At 41.8% G+C, this 19,577-nt stretch overlaps 1 protein-coding gene across 1 annotated transcript in view; it reads right to left on the reverse strand.

Moving 5' to 3' along the window:
* Positions 1–19,577, reverse strand: part of dock3 (dedicator of cytokinesis 3) — a 542,206-nt gene that overhangs the window by 500,552 nt on the left and 22,077 nt on the right. Inside the window, exon 3 of the mRNA XM_060909764.1 lies at positions 4,728–4,768. Within this exon, the coding sequence (XP_060765747.1) occupies positions 4,728–4,768 (41 nt within the window). The remainder of the gene's footprint in view (positions 1–4,727; positions 4,769–19,577) is intronic.

Consider the following 19,577-nt stretch of genomic DNA (forward strand, 5'->3'; position numbering starts at 1 on the left):
CTACACAGGCTGTGCACTGAAACCGTGCAAGCTCTCTCAGCCTGCTGGCGGATCCGCACGTGACGTCACGAATCTGGCTCCAGACTCCCTTGGGATTTTTCCAGACGTGTTTTATTTTATTTTTTTCTGCTGTAGACAGATGGCCTTGTGCAAAATTACCCTTCTGGATGAGTGTGTAAAGGGACATACTCTCTCATCTCTCTCATCTCATTAAAAAAACACGAAATTGGTCCAGGATATGCACTTTAAAGGAACAGTCCACCGTACTTCCATAATGAAATATGCTCTTATGTGAATTGAGACGAGCTGCTCCGTACCTCTCCGAGCTTTGTGCGACTTCCCAGTCAGTCAGACGCAGTCAGACCCGCTGTCACTCCTGTTAGCAATGTAGCTAGGCTCAGCATGGCCAATGGTATTTTTTGGGGCTGTAGTTAGATGCGACCAAACTCTTCCGCGTTTTTCCTGTTTACATAGGTTTATATGACCAGTGATATGAAACAAGTTCAGTTACACAAATTGAAACGTAGCGATTTTCTATGCTATGGAAAGTCCGCACTATAATGACAGGCGTACTAACACCTTCTGCGCGCTTCGGCAGCGCATTGATATCTGAGCTCAGATATTAATGCGCTATCACTAGCCACTTTACTTATACTACTGGAGTATTGATGCCAGTATACTTGAACTGTATGTATGCGTATATATATATATATATATATATATATATATATATATATATATACACACACTGTAATTGTAATGCCAATATACTTGAACTGTAATTATAATGTTACACATGGTTGCACACCACTGGATGCTGCTACTATCAGCCACTTTACTTGCCCTTAAGGTTTTATCTGCTGTGCTTTGTCTTGGGTGTATTCTCCATGCAGGACCTATACAAATGTGTCTGTATATAGTAGCTAGTAGTTCAATAGTAGTTTTTGTATATTGTATATTGTACATACCTTTTCTTTTTATTCTGTGTGTGTGTGCACTTTATGGAGCAGCTCTGAATCTCAATATACTCTGTGTGATGACAATAAAGGCTTTCTATTCTATTCTATTCTATTCTATTCTATTCTATAAGAGCATATTTCATTATGGAAATACGGTGGACTGTTCCTTTAAGGTCAGGACTCTGTGGTGGCCAATTCATGTGCGAAAATGACTCCTCATTCTTCCTGAACCACTCTTTCATAATTTGAGCCCTAATTCTATGCCCGTGCCATCAGGGAATTAAAAAAAAAAAATTGATGTGATAACCTGGACATTGAGTACATTCAGGTCGCCATCTGACTTCACTTCTACAGTGGCCACTATACATGGTGAGTTCGTCGTGTCATGTGCTTCCTTTCTTACCGTGACACACCCATCACTCAGGAATAGAGTAAGTCTGAACTCATCAGAACACATGACCTTTTTCCACTGCTCTCGAGTCGAGCCTTTATTCTTCCTCGCAAATTGAAGCCTTTTCTTCTGATTATCCTCACGAAGGAGCGGTTTTCTTCTGGCCACACAGCTGTTTAATCCCAATCCTGTGAGTTCTTGTCACATTGTGAGTGTGGAAATGCTCGTAGTTTCACGATTAAACCTAGTCATGAGTTCTACTGTATACTGTCTACTTTATACAATTTGACTTCAAGTGTTTTGGTGATCCATACGACTTTGAAAAATCTAAAATATGAAACGTTATTTTGTTTTTTTAACACCTTTAACCACAATTCCATCTACCGTATGTTCCATGTGTTATTTCATAGCTTTGATGTCTTCAGTATTGTTCTACAACGTAGAAAACAGTCAAAATACAGAAAAACCTTTTGAATCAGTAGATGTGTCCAAACTTTTCACTGCTACTGTATGTCAGTCAAATATTTATTATTATTACTCGATCGACATTCACTGGATATGAGCAATCACACGCTCTGATTGGCTACTCTATGACTAGGATATCAGCTCATATACTGTGAGGAGAGAAAAACAAAATGGCAGAGCTTATCAAGTCAGGTATACCACTTTGTCAAGTGCTTAAAAGAAACAGAAATAGCTAAAAGAATAGCCCACCCGCCCCCCATATCTCCTGTTCCACACTCCAGTCCAGTCAGTGGCGGTAATGCACCTTTAAGTTGGTTTGGCAACCGCCAAAAAAACCCAAAAAAAGAAGAAGAAAATGCCAGAGCATGTTACTGAACCAACCGAAGAAAAAATAAAAACTCTACCCAAAAACAAAATCCCCCAAAAATACAAAAAAAGCAACAAAATATGGAATAAAAGGAATTGATAGTAAAGTATCTCTTTTTTATTTTTCAAGAATTATTATGACACCATTTTTCACAAATTGCTCCTCTAATTACGCCGGTTTGGTAAGTGGAAATTATTTTGTCGGACGTTTCGTATAAAGTTTCTAATTTATTGAATTTGAAAAAAATAAAGACAAAAATGCTCCGTTTCTCAAAATCCAGTGAATGTGGATACAATAAAACAGCTATTCCACTCAATCTCGTTGTACATGGCTTATCAGCTCATGTATGACTCGATTTTGTGGAATAACTTTATTTTGACAAACATGCACCAAGTCTTCCATTAGCCGGGGGGGGGCGGAATCAGTTAATACATGATTGGGTATAAAAAGAGCATCCCAGAGAGGCGGAGTCTCTCAGAAGTAAAGATGGGGAGGAGTTCACCGCTCTGTGAAAGACTGCGTGGGCAAACAGTGCAACAATTTAAGAATAACATTCCTCAGTGTAAAATTGCAAAGAATTTGGGGATCACATCATCTATGGAACATAATATCATTAAAAGATTCAGAGAATCTGGAGAAATCTCTGTATGCAAGAGACAAGGCTGAAAACTGATCTTCAAGCAACACTGCATTAAAAGCAGACACGTGTCTGTAGTGGAAATCACTGTATGGGCTCAGGAACACTTCAGAAAACCATCGTCTGTGAAAACAGTTCATTACTGCATCCACAAACGCAAGTCAAAACCAGATATAAACAATATCCAGAAACACCGCCACCTTCTCTGGGCCCGAGCTCTTTTACGATGGACTGAGGCGAAGTGGAAAATTGTCCTGAGGTCTGACGAATCAAAATTCAAAATTATTTTTAGAAATCATGGACACCACGTCCTCCAGGCTAAAGAGGAGAGGGAACATCCGGCTTGTTATCAGTGCACAGTTCAAAAGCCAGCATCTGTGATGGTATGACGGGGCATTAGTGCACATGACATGGGTAGCTTGTACATCTGGGAAGGCATCATTAATGCTGAATGATATATACACGTTTCAGAGCAATATGCTGCCATCCAGACAAAACCTTTTTCAAGGAAGGCCTTCCTTTTTTCAGCAAGACAATGCCAAACCACTTTCTGTACATATTAAAACTGCATGGCTCTGCAGTAAAAGAGTCCGGGTGCTAAACTGGTCTGCCTACAGTCCAGACCTGTCTCCCATTTGAAACATTTGGTGCATTATGAAGCACAAAATATGACAAAGGAGACCCCGAACTGTTGAGCAACTGAAATTGTATATCAGGCAAGAATGGGACAACATTTCTCTTTCAAAACTACAGCAATTGGTCTCGTCAGTTCCTAAACATTTACAGAGTGTTGTTAAAAGTAGAGGTGATGCAACACAGTGGTAAACATGCCCCTGTCCCAACTTTTTTGAAACGTGTTGTTGACATCAAATTCAAAATGAGCAAATATTTTTCAAAAAACAATAACATATCTCAGTTTCAACATTTGATATGTACTATTTTCAATGAAATATAGAGTTTCCGTGATTTTGCAAATTATCGCATTCTGTTTTTATTTACAGTTAACGCAGCGTCCCAACTTTTTTGGAATTGGGGTTGTAAATGTGTTAAATTGTTTTCGATAGACTGAACCATTTATTTTAAACTGAACCATTCGCAAAAATCCTGCCAGTGGGAATCAATTTGCCTTTCAGTAAACAACCTTTATGATTTGTTATTGGGAACGTTTAACAGCTTTCTTTTTCATCCGAGACTGTGAATAAATGTCATACAAATGAGATTATGTGAGTTTGTCCGTCTCAGAGGAGCAACAGAATGGCAGGTTTTTTTTTTTTTTTTAATATGCATTTAAAATATATAAATATTCTGCCAAGCAGTATTGCAATGTCATGCAACAGCAGCAATCACTCATTTGTGGATTGTAAGCTCATTTCTGACCTCGAGTCCCCAGGCAGTTTGTAAAATTCATTTTAGCTTTCAAGTAATTTAAGGGCACAGTCATTCTTGGCACGTCTCAGATGTGTTTTGTGAGCATCATGCCACCCTTTAGAATCATGGCAACCAGCGGCCAAGGACAATTTACTTGTAAGGGATCTGATTTGGCAGTTGCTCACGTCCACGCACACATTTTAACGTGAAAAAAAAATTAACAGTTAAATAAATGAACCGTGAATGTATTAAAGAATAGCATATACAATGAAGGAAAAATAGATCATGAAATAAAGATATATTTTTACAAATGAACCTGATGGGGGAATGAACCTTGGGTGGGTATAAAACTAACTCTCAGCGTTTCTCCAGTTCTAAAGCTACATATTACACAAAGTTATGCTATGCCAGTCGATCACAGCTCTTTTACAGATTTGAGTTTGTGAAGAGCTGAAGCGAACTTGTGAAAACGCATGAAAAATCACAAGTTACACAAGGAAGTGAATTCATTCTAATAAGTAGGAGGATCAATCGGTTTACCTTGACATTCGGTTTCCTGATGGAGAATCCTCGAAACCATCCTGAAACAAAAAGATAAAATGTGTTTAGAGTCTCCGATGCGAACACCCAGGCTGGGCCAGATGTTACAGTTAATGTGTGGAGAATGTGGAACAGAGGAGATAAAAAGGCATACAGTTTCCGACATTTAACATAATAGCTTCAGTGGAAGAGCTTTCAACAGCAGCTAATCATTCTCACATTTAGCTGGATCTAGTGGGAGAGAGTTATTGAAACGCTGCTTCCAGATCTGTACTGAAACACTTTTCCCAACATTCCAATCACCCACCAGGCTAATCTTTGCCTGAATGTAATGAGATGTAATATAATATTGAGCTGACTCTGGAAGGGACCGGTGGACGGCTTTCATCATTAGCATCATCATCATCAACAACAACGAAAAATATCAAACAACCCATCTATTATCTGTAGCCGCTTATCCTGTGCAGGGTCGCAGGCAAGCTGGAGCCTATCCCAGCTGACTATGGGCGGGAGGCGGGGTACACCCTGGACAAGTCGCCAGATCATCGCAGGGCTGACACATCGAGACAAACAACCATTCACATTCACGCCTACAGTCAATTTAGAGCCACCAGTTAACCTAACCTGCATGTCTTTGGACTGTGGGGGAAACCGGAGCACCTGGAGGAAACCCACGCAGACACGGGGAGAACATGCAAACTCCGCACAGAAAGCCTCTGTTGGCCACTGGGCTCGAACCCAGAACCTTTTTTGCTGTGAGGTGACAGTGCTAACCACTACACCACTGTGCCACCCAATATCAAACAAATAAATAATAAAATCTCACAACAGCATCACCACCACCACCAAAACAACAATCATCAACAGCAACCACCACCATTATGATCATCATCTTCACAACAAAAAATATCAAATACATAAATCAATACATTTCACAACAACACCACCACCACCAAAACAACCATCATCATCATCATCATGAACAACAAAAAAATAACAAATAACTAAATGCGGGCGGCACGGTGGTGTAGTGGTTAGCGCTGTCGCCTCACAGCAAGAAGGTCCGGGTTCGAGCCCCGTGGCCGGCGAAGGCCTTTCTGTGCGGAGTTTGCATGTTCTCCCCGTGTTCACATGGGTTTCCTCCGGGTGCTCCGGTTTCCCCCACAGTCCAAAGACATGCAGGTTAGGTTAACTGGTGACTCTAAATTGAGCGTAGGTGTGAATGTGAGTGTGAATGGTTGTCTGTGTCTATGTGTCAGCCCTGTGATGACCTGGCGACTTGTCCAGGGTGTACCCCGCCTTTCGCCCGTAGTCAGCTGGGATAGGCTCCAGCTTGCCTGCGACCCTGTAGAACAGGATAAAGCGGCTAGAGATAATGAGATGAGATAACTAAATGCCACAACAGCACCACCACCACCAAAACAACCATAATCATCATGTTGTTGTTGTTATTATTATTATTATTATTATTATTATTCCATTCAGATATAAGTGAGTCTATGAATCATATTATTAACTGATTATTATCCTGTATGTTAAGTAGCTAATGAGTCACTGTCAAATAATTATTTCCTCTTGCTTCGTCATACTTGCTTCCACTTACAGAAGAGAGTCGAGATACTCATGGGATCTCATTAAGAGGTGAGGTAGATCTGCAATCGTTTTAATATTAATACTATTCTCGTTCCCATTTTAAAGCCATTTTATATCACATAATGGGCTCAAAGTGTGTAATATTCATTCTGATTAACAGTAGCTGTAGAAGAAGCTTCAGACGCTCTGATTAAACCATGCTCACCTTCAGCAGTGAAACCATCTATCTCTTATAAATGCCGGCGAATGAGAAACGTTTTAGAAAAAAAAAATTCATGGCACGAGGAAAGACAAAACACTCGTATACATTTTAAAGTCATGTCTTTTTTTTTTCATTGAGTATTCGGTAAAAATCTTCTCTCCAGATACTGGCTATGAAAATTATTCATTACATGCATAAATTATTTATATGCATCTCCAAATTCTTTAGATATTCCCCTTTTTTTTTTTTTACTTACAATTACACGATATAGGAATCTGGATTCCATTTAAATATCAAATATTCAAAAAGTAAATAAAAATTGTTGATGTACACCTGAAACAAGAAAAAGATTAAATGTTGGAACATTTATTATATTATAAACATTTAAAACTTTTTAACATTTCAGATATAAAGTACATAATCTCATCTCATCTCATTATCTCTAGCCGCTTTATCCTTCTACAGGGTCGCAGGCGAGCTGGAGCCTATCCCAGCTGACTACGGGCGAAAGGCGGGGTACACCCTGGACAAGTCGCCAGGTCATCACAGGGCTGACACATAGACACAGACAACCATTCACACTCACATTCACACCTACGCTCAATTTAGAGTCACCAGTTAACCTAACCTGCATGTCTTTGGACTGTGGGGGAAACCGGAGCACCCGGAGGAAACCCACGCGGACACGGGGAGAACATGCAAACTCCACATAGAAAGGCCCTCGCCGGCCACAGGGGCTCGAACCCGGACCTTCTTGCTGTGAGGCGACAGCGCTAACCACTACACCACCGTGCCGCCCTAAAGTACATAATGCTGAAGGCAAAATGGTACAAATGATCATTTCTATACATACAACATTTACACAGTTTAGGACTGCTCCATGATTCAAAGGGGTTAAACAAACAAACAAACAAACAAACAAACAAACCCAATTCCAAAAACTTTGGGACGCTGTGTAAACTGTAAATAAAAACAGAATGTGAAACTGTGCAAATCATGGAAACCCTATACAGTGGTGCTTGAAAGTTTGTGAACCCTTTAGAATTTTCTATATTTCTGCATAAATATGAACGAAAACATCATCAGATTTTCACACAAGTCCTAAAAGTAGATAAAGAGAACCCAGTTAAACAAATGAGACAAAAATATTACACTTGGACATTTATTTATTGAGGAAAATGATCCAATATTACATATCTATGAGTGGCAAAATTATGTGATCCTTTGCTTTCAGTATCTGGTGTGACCCCCTTGTGCAGCAATAACTGCAACTAAACGTTTCCGGTAACTGTTGATCAGTCCTGCACACCGGCTTGGAGGAATTTTAGCCCATTCCTCCGTACAGAACAGCTTCAACTCTGGGATGTTGGTGGGTTTCCTCACATGAACTGCTCGCTTCAGGTCCTTCCACAACATTTTGATTGGATTAAGGTCAGGACTTTGACTTGGCCATTCCAAAACATTAACTTTATTCTTCTTTAACCATTCTTTGGTAGAACGACTTGTGTGCTTAGGGTCGTTGTTTTGCTGCATGACCCACCTTCTCTTGAGATTCAGTTCATGGACAGATGTCCCGACAGTTTCTTTTAGAATTCACTGCTATAATTCAGAATTCATTGTTTCATCAATGATGGCAAGCCGTCCTGGCCCAGATGCAGCAAAACAGGCCCAAACCATGATACTACCACCACCATGTTTCACAGATGGGTTAAGGTTCTTATGCTGGAATGCAGTGATGTCCTTCCACTTCTCATTTAAACCAAAAAAGTTCTATTCTGGTCTCATCCATCCACAAAACATTTTCCCAGTAGCCTTCTGGCTTGTCCACATGATCTTTAGCAAACTGCAGATGAGCAACAATGTTCTTTTTGGAGAGCAGTGGCTTTCTCCTTGCAACCCTACCATGCACACCATTGTTGTTCAGTGTTCTCCTGATGGTGGACTCATGAACATTAACATTAGCTAATGTGAGAGAGGCCTTCAGTTGCTTAGAAGTTACCCTGGGGTCTTTTGTGACCTCGCCGACTATTACACGCCTTGCTCTTGGAGTGATCTTTGTTGGTCGACCATTCCTGGGGAGGGTAACAATGGTCTTGAATTTTCTCCATTTGTACACAATCTGTCTGACTGTGGATTGGTGGAATCCAAACTCTTTAGAGATGGTTTTGTAACCTTTTCCAGCCTGATGAGCATCAACAACGCTTTTTCTGAGGTCCTCAGAAATCTCCTTTGTTCGTGCCATGATACACTTCCACAAACGTGTTGTGAAGATCAGACTTTGATAGATCCCTGTTCTTTAAATAAAACAGGGTGCCCACTCACACCTGATTGTCATCCCATTGATTGAAAACACCTGACTCTAATTTCACCTTCAAATTAACTGCTAATCCTAGAGGTTCACATACTTTTGCCACTCACAGATATGTAATATTGAATCATTTTCCTCAATAAATAAATGACCAAGTGTAATATTTTTGTCTCATTTGTTTAACTGGGTTCTCTTTATCTCCTTTTAGGACTTGTGTGAAAATCTGATGATGTTTTAGGTCATATTTATGCAGAAATATAGAAAATTCTAAAGGGTTCACAAACTTTCAAGCACCACTGTATTTAATTGAAAATAGTACCAAAACCAACATATCAAATGATGAAAATGAGAAATTTTATTGTTTTTTGAAAAATATTTGCTCATTTTGCATTTGATGCCAGCAACACGTTTCAGAAAAGTTGGGACAGGGGCATGTTTACCACTGTGTTGCATCACCTCTACTTTCAACAACACTCTGTAAACGTTTGGGAACTGAGGAGACCAATTGCTGTGGTTCTGAAAGAGAAATGTTGCCCCGTTCTTGCCTGATGATATACAATTTCAGTTGCTCAACAGTTCGGGGTCTCCTTTGTCGTATTTTGCGCTTCATAATGCGCCAAATGTTTTAAATGGGAGACAGGTCTGGACTACAGGCAGGCCAGTTTAGCACCCAGACTCTTTTACTGCAGAACCATGCAGTTTTAATATGTGCAGAAAGCGGTTTGGCATTGTCTTGCTGAAAGAAGGAAGGCCTTCCCTGAAAAAGATTTTGCAGTAATGAACTGTTTTTCTGAAGTGTTCCTGAGCCCATACAGTGATTTGCAGTACAGACACCTGTCTGCTTTTAATGCAGTGTTTCCTGAGGGCCTGAAGGGTGTACCCTGCCTCTTGCCCATAGTCAGCTGGGATAGGCTCCAGCTTGCCCGCGAGCCTGCACAGGATAAGCGGTTACGGATAATGGATTGATGGATGGCTGTACCATAGATGATGTGATCCCCAAATTTTTTGCAATTTTACACTGAGGAATGTTATTCTTAAATTGTTGCACTGTTTGCCCACGGAGTCTTTCACAAAGCGATGAACCCCTCCCCAGCTTTACTTCTGAGAGACTCCGCTTCTCTGGGATGTCCTGCTGCCAATTAACCAATTTAGTTTTTGGGTTTTTTTTAGCATTACACAACTTTTTCAGTCTTTTGTTGTCCCTGTCCCAACTTTTTTGAAACGTGTTGCTGACATTAAATTCAAAATGAGCATATATTTTTCAAAAAACAATAAAATTTCTCAGTTTCAACATTTGACATGTTGTCTTTGTACCATTTTCCATGAAATATAGAGTTTCCATGAGTTGCAAATCTTGGCATTCTGTTTTTATTTACAGTTTACACAGTATGCCAACCTTTTTGGAACTGGGATTGTACATACATACATACATACATACATACATACATACATAAATATAACCCCTAGTTTTTAAAAATCTAAGATGGTGTCTGGAACAAAAACTTTTTTTACTTTTTACATTTTTTTCATTATGGATTTTTGTTTTAAGTAGAAAGTTTATGAAAAACAAATAGTATAAAGAGAGATGATTTTCGATCTTATATTTTCCGAAAATATAAGAAAGAGCATTAAACTGACTGTCCATGAGTGTGGACACCATGCTTGAAAGGGTTAAATGTTGAAAAATGAACATAAGTGAGTAAATTGGATCAATGCAAGTCTGACTTTCAGACTCTTCATCTCTATAACCATAACATCAATACACATCCAGCAAGACCATATATCCATAGAACAATGAGCAGCTGACCTGTTCTGTGGTGTTGGATCATGAAAACAGACAAATGTACAAAGGTGGGTTGACTAAGCAAAACCTATACTCAAGCAAAAGTGTTGTTACTTTAATAATAATAATAATAATAATAATAATAATAATGGTGGGCGGCACGGTGGTGTAGCGGTTAGCGCCGTCGCCTCACAGCAAGAAGGTCCGGGTTCGAGCCCTGTGGCCGGCGAGGGCCTTTCTGTGTGGAGTTTGCATGTTGTCCGCATGGGTTTCCTCCGGGTGCTCCGGTTTCCCCCACAGTCCAAAGACATGCAGGTTAGGTTAACTGGTGACTCTAAATTGACCGTAGGTGTGAATGTGAGTGTGAATGGTTGTCTGTGTCTATGTGTCAGCCCTGTGATGACCTGGCGACTTGTCCAGGGTGTACCCCGCCTTTCGCCCGTAGTCAGCTGGGATAGGCTCCAGCTTGCCTGCGACCCTGTAGAACAGGATAAAGCGGCTACAGATAATGAGATGAGATAATAATGGCTCAAGCAGAAGTAAAAGTACTCATCAAAATCACAACTTGAGTACGAGTAAAAAAGAATCTCATAAATTGACAACTCAGTTATTGAGTAACTTTATATGATGATTGATTACATCTTTAATGTATTATATTCAAATGTATCAGACTATCAGTTATGGTCAAAAAAATAAATTTCAAGTGTTTTAATAAACACAACACAAAATCTGCTCATACAAGTACTATGTCCATCCATCCAGCCAGCCAGCCAGCCATCTATCCATTATCCGTAACCAGGCTTGTACTACTCAAGTCCGACTCGTGCCCTAATTTTAAGAACTCGTGACTTCACTTGGACTTGAGCACTGATGACTCAGACGTGCATTAGCTGCATTTGGACTCATCTCATCTCATCACATTATCTCTAGCCGCTTTATCCTTCTACAGGGTCGCAGGCAAGCTGGAGCCTATCCCAGCTGACTACAGGCGAAAGGCGGGGTACACCCTGGACAAGTCGCCAGGTCATCACAGGGCTGACACATAGACACAGACAACCATTCACACTCACATTCACACCTACGGTCAATTTAGAGTCACCAGTTAACCTAATCTGCATGTCTTTGGACTGTGGGGGAAACCGGAGCACCCGGAGGAAACCCACGCGGACACGGGGAGAACATGCAAACTCCACACAGAAAGGCCCTCGCCGGCCCCGGGGCTCGAACCCAGGACCTTCTTGCTGTGAGGCGACAGCGCTAACCACTACACCACCGTGCCGCCTGCATTTGGACTCATAAATTGGAAACGAGGACTCGGATTTTTTCTTTATTTTTTGTAACATGCCATAATAATTTGACATTTATATCTACATTCATTTTTATACAAATTTTGTGCAAGAGAATGCACATTCACCTGTTCATACGTCATGGTCAAGAACAAACTAACGTTAATGGCACTAAAATGCCTGGAGAGAAGCCTTTAGGATTGTCCGCTTTGCTTATACAGACTTCTCGTGCAGTGGGAAAAAAATGCACTGCCATGTGTTCCATATGTAGAAGAACTATCGAGGAGACGACAGGGACAACCTCGAACTTCAGTCGTCATTTGGCAAGACTCCACCCAGAGAAGGAAGTGACATGCTATGGTCATTGCTCTGTTGATAGTGGGCGAGGCTTGCTGAGCGATGAACTAGCTAGTGTTAACCTTCTCTCATGTTATTTGCCCTGCTGATAGCAGGGCTTGTGTTGGACTCAACTTCGATCAATAGTGGACTCGACTCGGACTTTTCTTTAATGACTCGGACTTGAACACTGGAGACTAGAGACGGGACTCAGACTCAATGTTTTGTGACTCAACTACAACACTGTCCATAGCCGCTTATCCTGTGCAGGGTCGCAAGCAAGCTGGAGCCCATCCCAGCTGACTATGGGCGAAAGGTGGGGTACACCCTGGACAAGTCGCCAGATCATCGCAAGACTGACACATACAACCATTCACACCGACAGTCAATTTAGAGCCACCAATTAGTCTAACCTGCATGCCTTTGGACTGTGGGGGAAACCGGAGCACCCAGAGGAAACCCACGCAGACACGGGGAGAACATGCAAACCCCATACAGAAAGGCCCTCGTCGGCCGCTGGGCTCAAACCCAGAACCTTCTTGCTGTGAGGCGACAGTGCTAACCACGACACTTTCTTTTGGTTTATCTGAGCAACTGTTAGGCTAATCGTCATTTCATTGGTTTTAGGCTTAGGGTTTGAGTTAGGTTAAGGTCAGGGTGAGGTTTGTGCAATGATATCCATTCCTGATAATATGGCACTATGCATGGTGACACCCAGCTGGATTCAACCTGCACAAACGATTGCTGGCACAATCACGTGAATTAGCAGGTTCACATGATGTTCTACTGCACGTGTGTTCAATGCCATTGGCCTGAAACTGCTGTTGTAAAACTGCGGCTCTGCAGTCAGACCCTTCTCAGTGGGTCCGGGAACTTGATCCTACACCCTTCCACACTGATGCTGACATCGTAGAAGCTGTTCACGTTTGAATAAAAGTAATCTAATAAATTCAATAAAAGTAGTGAGAAGTGTGTCGTCTAATGTAGTGCAGAATAAGTGCATTTTTAAACCCATAAATGCACTCAAGAAAGAGTGAAAAGCATTAAAACTACTCCTATAAGTACAATTTACCGGAAAAAGTCACTTAAGTACATGTAACGGAGAAAACAGAATGCTACCCACCTCTGCAAAAGGTCTGCCATTTTAACTGGCAGTAATTGGAACCACTTTCTGAGGGAGTCTATAATGTAATGGATATTTGGAATGTATAAGATTATACAGGAAGTGTGGCTCTGGTGGTGTGGCAGGTTGCATTACAGCGCCAGGGTTTGATCGTGAACCCAGGTTACTGTCTGTGCAGAGTTTTGCCTGCTCTCCCTGTGTCCTTGAGGGTTTCCTGTAGGTTTTCTGACTTTCTCTCCCACCTCCAAAAAAACATGATAGTCGGCGGATTGGCTATTGCCCTAAGTGTGTGTGAGATGTCCAGCAATAGGCTGGCATCTCATCCAGGTTGACTTCCTGCTTCGTGCCCATTGTTCCCAGGATAGGATCTGGATCCACTACCTGGTCAGGGACCAGGATAAAGAAGTTACTGAAGATAAGAAATGAAGATTATACAAGAATACAAAGCTACACCTGACTATGGACATCTTAGGTGCTTGTTGTGTCCACTAGAAGACCACTTTAAAGCAATACTTAACCCTTGGTTAACCTCCTGTTTCGTGATTGGTCACAGTGATCCTTTGCTTTGAGAAATCTTGAATGCTATACTGCAATTTTGAGCAATGTGGTCCCACAGTAGATACAGTATGGTGTTCTCGTTTCATCATCCGTAGGCCAGGGCGGATGAGCTTAGCGATCACACATCATCCGTCCGTCTGTCATCATCTGTCGTCATTGTCCAATTTACAAAAATTGCTACTCCTCCTACAGGATTGATTGGATTTCGATCAAACTCACATACAATGTTCCCCAGGTGGGTGTGCATAAAAGTTGCCAAGATGGTGGCGTCACCGGTCATATTTATGATTTTATGGGCATCTGAAAAATTTGGGTGACTCGTCAAATGAAACACTACTCTTCGTAAACTGCTGGGACGTTTTCACTGAAACTCACCCAGAAGACTCTAAAGACACATTCCAAAAAGAGTTGCTCACCAGGTGGCGCCACTTGCCATGGCTGCGGCTACACAGGAGTCATATACAGTTTCACAAAAATCGCTCTTCCTGCCACAGGATTGATCGGATTTCAAACTTGTACACATCAACGGTGGCCGGTATGAGCTACAGCCTCATTGAGGCTATTTTGTTCTCGTTTCTTGTTCTGTGATACACTGGTTTTGCATCCAGGGAGCATTCCTGCCCCATCCCCTGTGTTGCCAGGATTGGCCCTGGATTCCACAGTGATCCTCTTGATTTTTCTTCTTGCTCCGTTCTACTTACTTTCATTTACAGGGTTTCAATTCCGCATGCCAACATCTGTCAAGATTCTACTACAATTTAAGGAAAAGCCAAAATAATAAATCACTTACATCTTGTTTACATCAACTGCCATTATGCCATATAACCAAGTTGGCATTATTATTATGAATAATTATGAATTCATGTTGTGTTTTAATCTATTTATGGTACAGTGGATGCAAAAAGTCTACACACCCCTGTTAAAATTGCAGGTTTTTCTGATGTAAATAAATAAATAAATAAGCTCTTTTCAACATTCAAACCTCAAGTGAAAAACAAATAGAAATGTTTTAGGAAAAAGAAACAGAGAACTTGCATTACCGTGGTTGTATAGGTGTGTACATTCTTTTATAAAGGGGCATGTGACTGTTCTCAGAACTATAGTTACCATACACCTGTAATCATGTGATTCTGATTAACCCCAAATAAAGATCAATTGTTTCCATTGGATTTTCTCGACATCCACTTGGTTTCATACAACTGCTGAAACCGTGGTTCGCAAAAAGGTTATAAATTTAAGTACTGGATCTCACTGTCAAAAGCCATCAGTAAGAGGATGGGTACAAGAGAACTTCCCAAACAATCAATGTACCATGGAACACCATGAAGGCAATCACAGAAAACTAGGCACCAATGACATGACCAAGAATAGGACATCCATCCATTATCTGTAACCGCTTATCCTGTGCAAGGTCCTGGGCAAACTGGAGACTATCCCAGCTGACTGTGGGCAAGAGGTGGGGTACACCCTGGACAAGTTGCCAGGTCATTGCAGGGCTGACACATGGAGACAAACAACAATTCACACTCACATTCACACCTACGGTCAATTTTGAGCCACCAATTAGCCTAAGCTGCATGTCTTTGGACTGTGGGGGAAACCAGAGCACCTGGAGGAAACCCACCCAGACACAGGGAGAACATGCAAACTCCACACAGAAAGGCCCCCGTCAGCCACTGGGCTCACCCCCAGAGCCTTCTTGCTGCGAGGCGATGGTGCTGACCACTACACTACCATGCTGCCCATAGGACATCCAATCCCACCTAAATTTTACCAAACCGTGGAGCAAAATGTATTATGGCCTGCTGAGACCAAGGTAGAACTTTTTGGGCGTAATTCTAAAATATGTTTGGTGCCAAAACAAGACATCTTATCCCCTAAAGAATACCATGCACACGGTAAAGCATGGTGGTGGCAGCACCATGCGACAAGTCTGCTTCTTTTCAGCTAGGACTGGGTCTCTCGTCAAAAATAGGGAATCATGGACAGGTCAGAATACCTAACTATTTTGGAATTAAACCTGTAGGCCTCCGTAATGACCCAAAGCACAAATCCATGTCAATAAAAGAATGGCTTCAGAAGAAAAAGACCGTTTTGGAGTAGCCCAGTCAGAGCCCAGATCTAAATCCTATAAAAAAGAAACCTGTAATGACTTGAAGGCTATGCACAGGACATCCCCTCAAAATTTAATAGCTCTGGAGCATTTTTGCAAGAGAGAGTGGAATAAAATCTCCAAATTAACACACACTAACCCTCATCCAAAAAGACTGAGTGCTGTGCTGCGAGCAAAATGTGTTTGAACAAAGTGTGAGTGAAATAGTGTGCACACTTCAGCAACAAGATTATTGTAACCTGGTCACTGGGGTCCCCCCCACCTTTCTCCGAAAACATTTGTATTTTATTTGATTTTCTTTTGAATAATGCTGATTGCTTGATCACATTAAAGGTGGGAAAAGATCTTATAATATTTATCTTAGTTTCAACACAAAACCCTCCCAAAAACCGGTGCAGACTTTTTATATCCACCATATATCACATGGCCATGCGTCATTTTCCAAAGGCTGGACTCCCAGTCCACAATTTGTCTTCCGAATGCTGGATTCCCAGACAGAATACAGCAGAGAAAAAAAAAAAAGAGAGAAAAGCACAATCATTTCCATGAGCAGGGAAGAATGTCTTGAACTGTCTTTACAACCAAAAGCGACACAATCAGAGACAGCAGATGGCTGCTTAGTATGTACAGATGATAGAGGTTTAGAGCAACCACAAAAAAAAAAAAAATCTATCTATACACAGTGCTGTGCAAAAGTCTTAGGCTCATGTAAGGAAATGTTGTCGACCAAAAAATGGCTTAAAATAATGAAATGAAATGTTTCAACATTAAATAAAATACTATCAACAGCAGTAAGCCATAATAAATGAAACAAAGTCAATATTTGGTGTGAGACGACCTTTTGCTTAAAATTTTTTTTTTTTAAATAGTAGTCTCAGGTCCAATGAGCGCAGTTTTATAAGGAAATGAGCTGTCGGTTTTACTGAGCATCTTACAGAACCAGCCACAGTTCTTCTGGACACTTTGACTGTCATACTCGCTTCTTAAAGGAACAGTCCACCGTACTTCCATAATGAAATATGCTCTTATCTGAATTGAGACGAGCTGCTCCGTACCTCTCCGAGCTTTGCGCGACCTCCCAGTCAGTCAGACGCGCTGTCACTCCTGTTAGCAATGTAGCTAGGCTCAGCATGGCCAATGGTATTTTTTGGGGCTGTAGTTAGATGCGACCAAACTCTTCCGTGCTTTTCCTGTTTACATAGGTTTATATGACCAGTGATATGAAACAAGTTCAGTTACACAAATTGAAACGTAGCGATTTTCTATGCTATGGAAAGTCCGCACTATAATGACAGGCGTACGAACACCTTCTGCGCGCTTCGACAGTGCATTGATATCTGAGCTCCGTATCAATGCGCTGTCGAAGCGCGCAGAAGGTGTTAGTACGCCTGTCATTATAGTGCGGACTTTCCATAGCATAGAAAATCGCTAAGTTTCAATTTATGTAGCTGAACTTGTTTCATATCACTGGTCATATAAACCTATGTAAACAGGAAAAATGTGGAAGAGTTTGGTCGCATCTAACTACAGCCCCAAAAAATACCATTGGCCATGCTGAGCCTAGCTACATTGCTAATAGGAGTGACAGCGTGTCTGACTGACTGGGAGGTCGCGCAAAGCTCGGAGAGGTACGGATCAGCTCGTCTCAATTCAGATAAGAGCATATTTCATTATGGAAGTACGGTGGACTGTTCCTTTAAAGCTAGAGTGCCTTTCAGATTTTTCAAGTGTAGGTCATGAAAATAATTTTCCCCGACACCCAGTTATTTTTGTTTAGTGGACTGAAAGCTCCTGAATTTGAATCACAGACTTCCAATTTTATTAGTTTTTTTTAAATAGAACAATTAATGAATTTAGAGCCACATGGCCCAAAATTATCCGCTATTTTTTTCCTGCTTCACCATGACCCAATTCAAGATCCTACATCATGCATCACGTGGTGGGCTTTCCCCGTTCGCACAAGACATTGTGGGATACAAATTTGAAACAGGAGAGAAAATTGGAGGACGCGAATGAAATGTGAAAGACTGACTAGAGTAACGGAAAGCGAGAAGAAAAGACGTCATGTTGCGAAGGAAAGGAAACGCAGGACCAAACTAATAAATATCGGCGGTCAGCGAGCACCTCGGTGTGATCAGCTGTTCGTTTAGCGACAGAATGATGGAACTGTCAGTGCACGGTCAAGGTAAACCTGTAGATGGCAGTAATGCAACACTGTGGAAGAAGAAGAAGGTGGTAAACCTGCACATGCGCACACGGACTTCCTCTGTCTGCTTGACTGCACAAAGTGAGCAATTTCATGCACGTTATTTGCAAGAGAATCCGCTCAAATTAAATAACTTCCCAGCCACAAAATGGCCTGTTTTTTGGTGAGATATTATAGAAATAAACATACACCACAATGACCAAATTTCAGAGGGAATTAAGGGCGTATTCACACCTACGTTGTTTGGTCTGGACCAAACGACCAAAAGAACCAAATTTCCCTTGGTCCGGACCTTTTGGGTTGGTCTGAATACAAACCACTGAACTCTGGTCCGGACCAAACAAGCGGACCGAGACCGAGCTGCAAGGTCGGACTCGGTCCGGACCAAAGGAACCCTGGTGCGGACCTTTTGGAGGTGTGAAAGCAGACCGGACCTAATGCGACAGTTTTGCTTTTTTGTACCTCAGGAGCTTCCGTCATTTGTCGAGCATTATGGGAAACAGAGTCTTGACACTCCACCGCAAAGTGCAAACACTGTTTCGGTTGTCAAGGGAACCTTACAACAGTCGTTCAGTCATTCAGACCAGTGGTAGGCTAGACTACAGAGTACAAAAAATGAGTAGGGGGCAAACGTGGGCCGAGGAAGAGACGCGTACCCTTGTGGATATATGGGCAGATGTCCACATATCTGAGCTTTTGGAGAGAACACACAAAAATGCCGACATGTTTGCTGTATTCAGTGAGAAAATGAAGGAGAAGGGGTTCACGCGCTCCCCAGAACAATGTCGGCTAAAAGTGAAGAAACTCCGTCAGACCTACATTAAAATCAGGGACATTCTTTCAAAAAGTGGCGGTACTAGTGACTTGCGTGAAGAGCCAGAACTGTCAAGGACTCCCTAAAGTGAATGACGCATGAAATGGAATGACGAATGACAGGTAGTAAATTTGAACAATAAATGGCCCCTTGTCATTCAGATTCTTACAAATGGAATAACGATTGAAATCTTTAGTTTTAGGGTGGCACGGTGGTGTAGTGGTTAGTGCTGTCGCCTCACAGCAAGAAAGTCCTGGGTTTGAGCCCCGGGGCCGGCGAGGGCCTTTCTGTGTGGAGTTTGCATGTTCTCCCCGTGTCCGCGTGGGTTTCCTCCGGGTGCTCCGGTTTCCCCCACAGTCCAAAGACATGCAGGTTAGGTTAACTGGTGACTCTAAATTGACCGTGAGTGTGAATGGTTGTCTGTGTCTATGTGTCAGCCCTGTGATGACCTGGCGACTTGTCCAGGGTGTACCCCGCCTTTCGCCCGTAGTCAGCTGGGATAGGCTCCAGCTTGCCTGCGACCCTGTA

This window comes from Neoarius graeffei, chromosome 26 (genome assembly GCF_027579695.1).
Source record: "Neoarius graeffei isolate fNeoGra1 chromosome 26, fNeoGra1.pri, whole genome shotgun sequence".
NCBI lineage: Eukaryota > Metazoa > Chordata > Actinopteri > Siluriformes > Ariidae > Neoarius > Neoarius graeffei.